This window comes from Hypanus sabinus, chromosome 13, assembly GCF_030144855.1.
Source record: "Hypanus sabinus isolate sHypSab1 chromosome 13, sHypSab1.hap1, whole genome shotgun sequence".
Lineage (NCBI taxonomy): Eukaryota > Metazoa > Chordata > Chondrichthyes > Myliobatiformes > Dasyatidae > Hypanus > Hypanus sabinus.
In genome coordinates this window covers 105,393,095-105,405,372 of record NC_082718.1, presented here as the reverse complement: position 1 = coordinate 105,405,372, position 12,278 = coordinate 105,393,095, and the positions used below count along the sequence as shown (strand labels likewise).

General features: G+C 38.9%; 1 protein-coding gene across 2 annotated transcripts in view; it reads right to left on the bottom strand.

Moving 5' to 3' along the window:
- Window positions 1-281: 281 nt before the first annotated feature.
- The window catches only part of sppl3 (signal peptide peptidase 3), a 190,369-nt gene continuing 178,372 nt past the window's right edge, over window positions 282-12,278 (bottom strand). For both annotated transcript variants that reach the window (XM_059988339.1, XM_059988340.1), the window contains exons 10-11: window positions 8,681-8,790; window positions 282-1,885 (exon numbers count right to left, since the gene is read on the bottom strand). In XM_059988339.1, the coding sequence (XP_059844322.1) occupies window positions 1,814-1,885; window positions 8,681-8,790 (182 nt within the window). In that variant the 3' untranslated portion in view covers window positions 282-1,813. The remainder of the gene's footprint in view (window positions 1,886-8,680; window positions 8,791-12,278) is intronic.

The window sequence follows — 12,278 nt, the reverse complement described above, 5'->3', positions numbered from 1 at the left end:
AAAGAAATGAAACATCCAGCATAAGCAGGTCACGAACTGGTTCAAAAGTTGTAACTTTAAAGAGCTCCAAAGTGAGAAACTTTCCCCATCAGATTGTGAATGGATTGTTACACATTGTCAGCTCACCCCAGCTGATTTAAAACTCGCTATTACTAATGTGCCTAATTCACAAATCAATGTTGTTCTAACAAAACTCCTACCTCTGCAGGATTTACAATAAACTCAAGCAGTTCCCTTTGTTAATGTGAAACTTGCACAACCCCAAAAATAAACAACACGAGTGCACTTAAACTTTTGGTTTTATTTACAAAGGAATCTTGACTGCGCATGTTATATAGAGATGAAGATAATGTTCATTTCCAGGGGCAGAAATACACTAATGATGTACAGATGATTGTACAGTATCCATTCAGTCCACTTGAAGGCTTTCAGCAAAGCCATAGTCTAATAAAATGGCTTAGCAATTTGTCTAATCTACAGCACAAAAACATTACACTCAGTGGTTTTTTGGAAATGTGAATATTTCCTCCTTTAAAAGTGACACATAACACTGTTTGTGTATGCTCCAGTGATAGATGTGAAGGGATTGATGGCAGGGTAGAGGTGGGCATGGAAGAGCTTGAAGGACTGTTGGAATTAATTCATGTTGGTTCTAGGCCCTGCACTGGTCTTAAACAATATTTAGGTCTGGAGACTACAATGGCAGTCTTGTTCACTCAGTAACATCGCAACATTTTACAAGCACGCTACTTGCTGGTTTGATTTGCGCGCTGCCCAGTGTTAACGTGCTGTTGTGACAGCATCTGAAAAAAGTAATGGGAACCAAATACAAACCCAAGGTACAAAACAGATACTGCTTGTAAACTTGGACCAGATTACGCTTTTCAACAGGTAGAACTAACAACACACATTTAAACAAATGTATACAAAAAATATATTTACAAGGGTACACCACTATAATCAAGAGGGTTCAAATAACAAGTACTGCTATGATACATGCATTAGCTAAATTAATCAAACCAATAAAGAAAAAGGAGAAACCATAAAAAAGTTATTTTTTTTGCTACACCAATCATAATTGTGCAAGGTCAACTGGGATCATTAACACAGGTACGAGTGCAAACTACAATTACATTTCTAAACTCACATATGGCATAGGAGCATTTGGAAAAGGAGACAGTGGGTCTTATACTGAAGTGATATTTAATGCTATACATGCTAAAATTTACAACAGGCCACTTAAGTACACAACATGATTCATCTTGGCGTCTTTACCTTTCTGGATCAATGCAACAAAACTTTAAGGTGTAAAGTTAATTACAGCACAGATTTTTACTGCATACCCATCTCATGTCTGCAGGGAGACATACAAGTCACCTAACAGGTAATTACCGCATTCAAAAGATTTGTCGCTGCCTTGTCTTTTCCTTAGTCTAAAGTTCAAGACAATTAAAGAGTTGCTGGTCCCTTCAAAGAGGCATCTTCAAAGTTGCGTCTTCTGTATAGCAGCTGTATGTACAAGACTAAATTTGATATCTTGTCATTTTAAAAAGTGGGTTTGTTTTTCTTAAACTTGTAATATACATGGTAGGGTGTGAAAGTCTGTTGCTAATCCAAAGACTGCAGATGGGTTGAATTAATTGTACAGAGTCTGCATTCCACAAAAGGAAAAGAAAAACATTTCCTCCGCAACCTTTTTTTTTGTTAACACTTGAAGCACCAATCACGTTTGATGAAAACGATGAAACCACATGACACAAATCTTCTGGTGCCCAGCATACATTATTCCTGCGTTCAGCTACACTTCCTGCTATCATACCTCCAGGAACCTGGAGCTGTTTGTCTTGGTGTGGAAGGGCTCTGACCACATACGTCGTAGATCACCCTGTAGAGAACAAAACAGATCAGCAAACAGCAACTGACCTGAACAACAAACACCTACACTTTTAATGCATCTTTAACAGGGAAAAAAAGACTTTATATGGAAATGTTACTAAATGTGATGCTGAGCCATAAATTAAGGCAGGCTATAGACAAGTTTGGAGAATTACTCAAATCATTAAGGTTTAGCTAGAAAATTCTGAATTTCCTTGCTATGAGTCTTTACTTAAGAGGAACTAAAATATTCTGATAGGAACTTTATTAATACTGAGAACTATTGAGCAAATTTTCTTTCAATCATAAAACCCTAAGAATAGCCTGGCAAATTAAGGTTTTGTAATATAAAGAAAATTTGTTCAATAATCTTCAAGATTTATAAAGTTCTTAATTTATACTTCAGGATGCATTTCACAGTGTAAAGAAATCATTTAAAAAGTTGCTTTAAAAAAAACTGTTTTGTTATACAAAGTGGCCAACCAATACTAATCTCTGCAGTAAGCTACGTTTAGGATTCTGTTTAACACCATTGAACTGGTCTCAACGTTTACTCTCTGCAACCCGAGTTAACACCACAATTAGACCAGGCTGCAATGGGGAATGTAGATAGGAAAGGGACTGGATGGGGCCACTTTACCAAAAAATGGTTTAGATCAAGGTATTGAAGTGGGCCTCACTGGATCACTCTTCATAGCTCTGATGCACCTGGCTCTTTCTCCATCCCATAATTGCTCGTGTGTTGCCAAGATAGTTGTCATTAAATAAGCAACAGGAAAATTTTAATCACCTCAAGCTCCAACTCAACATACCCACGGAATGCACCTCAGTCTCGCATATCCAGATTCAAATGACCAAATGCAGGCAATAGGAGGTATTCCTTTGTACGCATGATCAATAACTGCAATAGACTTTTAGATAAACTGGAGACATAATAGGTCTTTTTGATGAATTTAAGATATTATAGAAAGCCCCTCTGATCTTTGGCCATGCCATTAAACCCTGAATGTTTTGATGATGGATGTTTTCATACACAATATTTTAGCATCAAGTGTAATTTGTTTAGGACTCAATTCAAAGTAATTTCCCCTAATGTCATCATGGTTGGTTTGAGGGTGCAGGAGATATTTAGGCAGATGTGGCCTAGACGAGAGGGCCTGAGTTATAGGGAGAGGTTAGCCATGCTGGATCTTTATTCACTGAGGGATAGGAGAATGAGGGATGACCTCACTGAGATTTATAAACACATGAGGGGTCATAGCCCTTTCTTCAGGGTTGAGGAATCTAAAACCATCAGGCACAGATACAAGAGGGGAGAGACTCAGAAGAGATCTGAGATGTAACTTCCTTACGCAGAGTGTAGTGAGAACCTGGAATGAGCTGTCAAAGGAATTTATAAAGGAAGGTACAATTGTAACATTCATGAGGCATTTGAGTTTGTCAGATGTGTTCAGGAAAGTTTCCTTAATCAGTACCTAGAAGTCCCAAAGAGAGAGTGTGTGATACTTGATCATCTATCAGGGAATGACACAGGGCAGATGAAAAGTTTGTGTACGGAAACACTTCACATCTAGTGATCATAATGTCATTAATTTCAAGGTAATTATGAAAAAGGATAGGTCTGGTCCTCAGACTGAAATTCTAAATTGGAGAAATGTCAACTTTGATGGTTTCAGAAAGGATCTATTAAGTGTGGATTGGGACAGGCTGCTTTCAGGCAAAGGTGTACATGGTAAGTGGGAAGCGTTCAAAAGAGAAATTTTGCAAGTACAAATCTTGTATATGCGTGTCAGAATAAAAGGTAAGGATAACTAGTGTAGAGAACCTTAGTTTTCAAGAGCCCTTGGTTAAGAGAAAAAAGGATGAGTATAGCAGGTAGGAACAAATGAGGTGCTAATGGAGTCTAAGAAATATTAGAGAACACTTAAGAAAGAAATCAGGAGGGCTAAAAGAAGGCTTAAGGTTGCTCTAGCAGGCAAAGTAAAGTAGACTCCTGAGGGATTCTACAGATATGTTAAGAGCAAAAGGATTACAAGGAACAAAATTGGTCCTCTGGATGATCAGAATGCCAACCTACGTGGTGCCAAAAGAGATGGGGGAGACCTTAAATGGATTTTTTGCATCTGTATTTACTCAGAAGATGGAAGCAGAGTCAACAGAAGTGAGGCAAAGCAGCAGCGAGGTCATGGGCCCAGTACAGATTACAGAAAAGGTGGTGGTTGCTCTTCTGAAACAAATTAGGGTGGACAAACCAGTAGGGCTAGACAAGGTGTTCCCTCGGATACTGTGGGAGGCAAATGCAGAGATTGCAGGGGCCCTAGCAGAAATATCTAAATCATACTCATTGATAGGTGAGGTGCCAGAGGATTGGAGGATAGTTAATGTTGTTCCACTGTTTAAAAATAAACCAGGAAGTTATAGGCTGGTGAGGCTGACATCAGTAGTGAGAATGTTATTAGAAGGTATTCTAAGGGAACGGATATATGAGTATTTGCATTGACAGGGACTGATTAGGGATAGTCTGCATGGCTTTGTGCGTGGTAGGTTGTGTCTAACCAATCTTATAGAGTTTTTCGAGGAAGTTACCAGGAAAATTGATGAGACAAGGCAGTGGATGTTGTCTACACATAATTCAGTTAGGTATTTGACAAGGTCCTGCACGGCAGGCTGATCAAGGAGGTTCAGTCACTCGGCATACAGGATGAGGCAGTAAATTGCATTAGACATTGGGCTTGCAGGAGGAGCCAGAGAGAATTAGCAATGGTTGCCTCTCTGACTGGAGGACTGTGACTGGCGGTGTGCTGCAGGGATAGGTGCAGGGTCCATTGTTTGTTATCTATATCAACAATCCAGATAATAATGGGGTTAACTGGATCAGCAAATCTGTGGATGACACCAAGATTGGGGTGTACTGCACAGTAAGGAAGACTATGAAAAGTTCAGCAGGATCTGGACCAGCTGGAAAAATAGGCTGAAAAATGGCACATGTAATTTAATGCAGACAAACATAATGTATTACGCTTTGTGAGGACAAAGCAGGGTAGGTCTTACATGGTGAACAGTAGGGCACTGAGAAGTGCTGTAGAACAAAGGGATCTGGGAATACAGGTCCATAATTCTTTGAAGGTGGTGTCACAAGTTGATAAAGAAACCTTTTGGCAATTTGGCCTTCATATATCTAAGTTCTGAGTACAGGAGCTGGGATGCTATGTGGAAATTGTATAAGATGTTGGTGAGGCCTAATTGGAATATTGCATTCAGTTTTGAAAGATGTAAACAAGATTTAAATAATACAAAGAAAATTTACAAGGATATTGCTGGGACTGTTGGACCTGAATTGTAAGAGAAGATTGAATAGGTTAGAACTTTATTCCTTAGAACACAGAAGACTGAGGGGAAATTTGATAGAGGTATACAAAATTATGAGGGTATAGATAGGGCAAATGTAAGCAGGCTTTCCCACTCAGGTTGGGTGTGACTACAGCAAGAGATCATGGCTTAAGGGTGAAAGGTGGAATGTTTAAGGGGAACATGCAGGGAAGCATCTTCACTCAAAGGGCGGTGAGAGTGTGGAACAAGCTGCCAGCACAAGTGGTCGATGTGATTTCGATTTCAACGTTTAAGAGAAGATTGGATAAATACAGGAGGGTATGGAGGGCTATGGTCTGGGTGCAGGTTGATGGGACTAGGCAGCTTAAATGGTTCAGCACAGACTAGAAGGGTCGAAGGGCCTGTTTCTGTGCTGTAGTTTTCTATAACTCTGCATTGAAGAGAGGGGTTTGAGGGTTATGGACCAAATGCAGGCAATTGGGACTAGCAGAGACGATAGGAAGCTGTGGTTGGCAAGGATCAGTTGGGTTGAAGTACCTGTTTCTGTTTTATTATTCTGTGACTCTAATCACACAGTGACTATTTTGAGTATGCATGATCATACATTGCATGTTAGCCAAAGCTAAATGCTATCATAAAAGAGACTGTTTATAAGCAACTTGGCTTCTCAACTGACCCAAAAACCCAAAATTTCTGAGTGGGGCCCATCACTAGTGTTCCTTGTTGTCTAGATTTGCCTTACACTTAAAGAGATAATTAAAAATAATCAAACAAATTAACTGAAAAACAACATTAGATTCTGTATTGCTTCCTAATAGTCAGGACTAAAATCCCCACTGAATGAATACTGATTCAGTGATGAATGTTGTTGCCAACCATCTATTAACAAATTTCATTTCTCTGGATGCAATTCTGAAATAAAAATGGCTGAAATTTCAGCCTGCTGGATTTGCTCTATTCATTTCTATGAGCAATCAACAGAAGCCAAAATTAAGTGTTAAGTGTTCATGTCTCTGTGATGGTACCATGTGATGGATAAGAATCTGCTTGTATTTCTCAGCACTGAAGACTCTATTAATTCTGACTAAATCACCAACTCCGTTTGCAGAACCTACAGGAAGCCTCCACCATGCTTCACTATTGGCTGAAGATACTCACCTATGTAGTGCTCTCCAGCTCTTGTACAAACTGTCTCCTGTATGAACCAAAAATTTCAAATTTTGACTCGTCAGTCCAGAGCACTCGCTGCCATTGTTCAGCACCCCAGTCCTTGTGTTTTTGTGCATAGGTGAATCAGTTGCTTTGTTTTCACTCCAGACTCTTCCATGAAGAACAGTTGTGACAAGACTTCTTCAGACTGTACTTGGGTTCCAGTGATTTCGGTGAGTTCAGAGCTGATAGTGGGGCTGGACTTCTAATTTAGAAGGGATATCAGCTTGATGCACCTTGACTTCTGCACTCAGTTTCTCCGGTCCACCACTGTGTTTCTGGTCTCAACCTTGCCAATTTCTAAGTGCTTTTTCAGAAGAGGTTGGACAGCACATTTTAATCTCACGTTTGTTGTGAAATTTCTGTTTGGGATGACCACCTTGTGTCTTGTTGCTGTGCTCACTCTTGCCTTGGTGTAAGAATTGATGATTTGAAGGTTAAACCATCACATCTTCCACACTCTCATCTTTTTGGTTTGGTTGTCTGTCACCCATTTTAATTCATTCTACACCATTTCTGTTTCACTTAATCAGTTTAGTTCATTCGACTCATTCTGTCATTGATCATTAGCATCCTGCTCACTATCTTTGCTTAATCATGAATTGGGCTATATATCTACAAACTAATCAAGCTTTTATTTGAAAAGTGATCTGTTACTTCATATGTTACGTTCTTTAAAGAAATACAAATATTTCTCTATAGCATTTAAAAAAAGTTTGGAAATTTAACACTTGCTCTTTTTTACTTACACTAATGCAGAAGACAATAAATATCTAAAGCAAAATTTATATTAAAAAAATCTAGGGTGTCTTAAGACTTTTGTACTATATTGCAGATTTTCAATAAGGTAGAGTTTATCAAGCAACATAACTACAAAGTACAACCCACATAAAATGATACATTATGGACTATATTCCAGTAAGGAAACAAAGCATAGTTTTCTATTGGAAACTATAATTAAATTTACCACTTTCTCTCACTGTCCTATCTACTGAAAATTACTAATCAAAATTAAAAGAGCAAGGTGGCCTTATTGTTTCCTTTCCTGCAATAGTGGACCACAGTTAACCCACTGACATAACAGTCTGAATAATATAAAGATTCAAAAATCATCCACAACATGCCTTCCATTCACTGAAAACTATATAATTTTTGAAAGGGTACCCAGGCTCAGTGAATAGCACTGGAGAAAAATACCAGAAATGAAATACTCCTCTTTCTAAATATACGGCCCAACCTGCAAAGTATTTTCCCAGCATTTTCCATTTTTATTTCAGATACTCAAATTGTGATACTATTTTGAATTTTCATCTGCATGCCTGGGGCAAATCATTATGCTTGTTGCATAAAACCTACATTCACAGAACACCACACAAATGTAAATATGAAATGTAATAGTGCATAGTGGAGGAAGATTTTTTAATGGAAGTGAAAGGGGGTGGTAGTAGTATAAAATAATTTGGAAAAAAAAAGGCTGTGACTTTTGCTGTTGTATTTTCCAAGTCTAAGCTGGAATGTACTCTATAAACTGGAAGTTTATAGATGTACTCAAAATATTTCTACATCAATAACCAAAATTCACCAACCAATGATGTTACCTAGACAGACAGATCAATAATCAGCCCTAGTTTTTGCAGAGACTTCCCTTCCTTTCTGGCTATTGTACAACTGCAAAGGCAGAAGCTCCTAATTTGTCAATGTCTACTCATCTTATCATCTAAATTTTGATGAGTAGTTTCATAAAGGACACAAGTATAATAGTACAAATTACACCAATGTAGGAAAATAGCATTAAAATAGATCTGTTGCTTTGCATAATAAAAAAGTAACTATTACAAAGAAAGTCTCATTGCAGTGTGATATATTCCTACCTTAACATTGAAGGTTTAATATCGTTTCACTTTTGAAAAAAACTGCAATTACTAGAGACAATACAAAAGGATCCAAGTCCTTCGACCCAACTTGCCACGCGGACCAAGCTGACTAAACTGATATGGTCCCATTTGACCAGGTTTGGATCACTGCCTTCTACATCCAACCTTCGAGCTTGTCTTAAATCTCATTCATTCTCAGTTACTCACTCTCTCAAATCTCTTTTCCCAATTCAAACCCTACCGATGAGCGAGAAGCAACTCCAATGAAGACAAACCTGAAAACATAAACTTCACTTTGAGGATAATTAGGGATGGGGGATGTTTGCAGCCCTTAGCAACACATTTCACATTGTTTAGACAGTGGTTTTGTTTAGCTTTGATATTTAACTTGCCTTTAAATAAGCCATGGTAAGAAGTGGCAGCAGTGTAAATGGAACAAGGTACAGAAGTGCCGGCTGGGCAGCCCGGTGAATTCTTGATGCTACAGTGGCAGTCAGAAGACCTAAATTAGAAGATGGATCAGAAGGACAAGGAGTTATAAAACAGGCAGAGTATGAAGATTTATATTTTAATTAAGTGCACATTATATTCTGTTCCTATATCTTATGTCTATGAACTTATATGTTACAGTATCCCATAAATGAAATGAACTGACCACCTTGCTTACCCTCAGGAAGATGCACAATAAGAACATTAAATGTAAATCTGAACTCACGTTGCTTCAAGAAAACATACCTGCTACAAAAATCTACAGAAAACTCTGGGAAAAGTTAATCACTCTGAGTGAAGTTAGTGGAGTGATAAATATACATTAGTAGAACCACTTACCTTGAATAGAATCCATGAGACTACAGTTCTTTCATAAAGTACAATAGTTACATTGTTCAACTGCAATGATCTAAAGTTACAACTTTATAACCCATAACAGTAGCAGATGTTAAGTAAAATTCGGAATTGAAAGTTAATATCTGAATTATGACCACAAAATACCACATTATCATAACAATTCATCTGGCTCACTAATGTTCAAAGTTCATTGTATAAAGTACACATTTACAACCCTGAAATTCATTTTCTTGCAAGCATTTTCAATAAATCTATAATGGAATAATAACCAGAATAGAATTAATGAAAGACTGCAGCAAACTGGGCATTCAGTGTGCAAAATACAACAAACTGTGTAAATAGAAAAAAATAAAGAAATAATAATAAATAAGTGATAAACATGGAGACTTGAGATGAGAGTCCTTGAAAATGAGTCCAAAGGTTGTGGGAACATTTCAGTGATAGGGGCAAATGAAGTTGAGTGAATTTATGCCTTTTGGTTCAAGAGCCTGATGGTTCAGGGGTAATAGCTGTTCCTAAACCAAGTGGTGTGAGTCATGAGGCTCCTGTACCTGGCAGGAGTGAGAAGAGAGCATTATCTGGGTGGTGGGGGTTCCTGATGATGGATGCTGCTTTCCTGTGACAATGTTCATGTAGATGTGCTCAATGATTAGGAAGGCTTTACTCATGATGGACTGGGCCATACCTACTGCTTTTTGTAGGGCTTTCTGTTCAAGGGCACTGGTGTTTTCATAGCAGATTGTGATGAAGCTAGTCAATATACTCCCCACCACACATCTGGAGAAGTTTGATTAAGTCTTAAATGTCATGCTGAATCTTTGCGAACTCCCAAGGATATAGAGGCACTGCCATCTTCAGGAAATAAGATTTGCCACATATATTGAGTTTGGTCTTAATATAACACCAGACCAGAGGTTTTAATATATTACTGCTCTCAATAATAGTACAGCAAACTACTCCATTGTACAAAGTCACTATGACAAGGACAGAAAAGAACAATATTTGAAGACACACAGTATCAACCAACGTATTGGGTTTTAAATAATAACATCTGGTGCTAATTTCTTCTGGGACACGCTAAAACTGAAAGAACTATACAATAGATAATGCAAGCAGGAACCTGACATAGCTAAGTTTAAAACAATAAACTACTAAACTCCCTTTTACATCCTGGGTACATTCTGTTCTGTTAGAATAGACTCAACTGAGGTGCACAGAATCAGGATGAAAGGCCACGTGGTCTTCATTAATGACATGGTGATTTGATATCAGGTGAAATATGTGTATCAGACTCATTCCACCAGCCAGTTGTTTAGTTCACTTGCACATGGAACATAATGAAAAAACAGAGAGCAGCTAATGCACTGTGGACTTCACCAGTTTTAACTTTGTGACGCCAACACCAATTAAACACTGCTGTCAAGCTTGCCTGATATACCTGTGACAGATGCTGGCCCGTCATACTGAAAGTGACCTCTGCAAAGTTCTCAGAGAAACTAGGTTCTATCTTCAGAAAGAGGGCACTGTCACTAAATGTAAAATAGGCTGGGTAATTCCAAATTGGGAACACTAGTCAAAAGCAGAATTCAATTTGACAACAACTTGTGCATGTACAATGTGGCTGAGCATGTCCAAGCCAGGAGAACAAATCTGGCTCAACAGGAACGTGCAGCAGCTTGCCAGGTACAGTTTCCTGCCGACTGAAAGTAAAATGGTAACCCACAGCAGTTACCACATAGGACTACAATTACAGTATAAAGAGAAGGTTGATAGGTTTTTGATTGAAGGATTCAAAGGTTACAGGGAGAAGGCAGAAGAATACAGTTGAGAGGGAAAATAAATCAGCCATAATCAAATGGCAGAGTAGACTCGATAAATCAGCTATGATTAAATAGTGAGCAAAATGAAGGAGTATAGGAGGTGACTTGACAGTGGTGTACAAGATAGTAGGCCTCCGTTTGTCTCAATAGACCATGGATTTGTGCCCTGGAAAGTTTCCAGGGCACAAGCCTGGGCAAGGTTTTTTATTATGGAAGACTGGCAGTTGCCTAAGCTGCAAGTCTCCACGCCACCGATGTTGTCCAAGGGAAGGGCATTAGACAAGATAGTAAGATTGAGTGGATAGCCCAAGACATTTTCACAGGTCAGAGATGGCTAATATGAGGGGTCATAACTTTAATGTGACTGGAGGAAAGATAGGGGGGATGTCAGAAGCAAGCTTTTTTTCAGAGCGGTGGGTGCATGGAATGCCCTGCCAGGAGCGTTGGTAGAGGCAGATACATCGGGGGGGGGGGGGGGGGCATTCAATAAACTACTAGAAAGGTACATGGATGATCAAAAAATGGAGGGCTATCTTTGAGGAAAGTGTTAGTTCTTAAAGTAGATTAAAAGGTTGGCACAACGTTGTGGACTGAGGGGTTTGTACTGTTCACTGTTCTATGTTCAGTGACTTGACAGGCAGAATGGCCTAATCCTGTTCCTATGTCTTATGGCCTTACAAGCACCTTTAACTGACCGGAAGATTTGCAGATTTCAATTCCTTTGGCCAAAGTTGTGCATGGACCTACCCTCCCATTTCAAAAGAATGGAAAAAGACATGTCCAGAACTCATGCAACCGCCCTCAGCGAGAGATGCCAAGCGAATAATTAATCATGGCCTCCTCATAAGGTCTCACCACTATTAAACCTATCATCTGTAAATGTGATAAACATCAAGATAGGTCCAATTACACATTACCAGCAAAGGCCAGGAGTCCCAAATATGGAGCTGATATTCTTGAGTTCCACCCAGAACTGCGAATGGATGTTGTACCCCCACCTAGACAATGTTGCAGGTTTCCACACAGTAGAAGCACCCCGTCACACCAGTGGACTACACGTAGAATCCACCAGTGTTGATGCGGATTCCCCATCGCTCTGGTTAGGAACGCTGCCAGGTAAACGTGAATCAGCAGCAGTGCCACTAAAGTAAAGAGACAAACTGGCTGCTGGGAGACAGGCAATTGGAGGTTTGATTTGACTGAACTTAATTAAAATTCTTGGAAATTGTTTGTGTATGAGATTTTCAGTCTTTTAACTTTAATATTTCACATCTCCTTAAAAGCCAGGCCTCAAGTGAATTTGAATTTGTCAAAGATATTCACA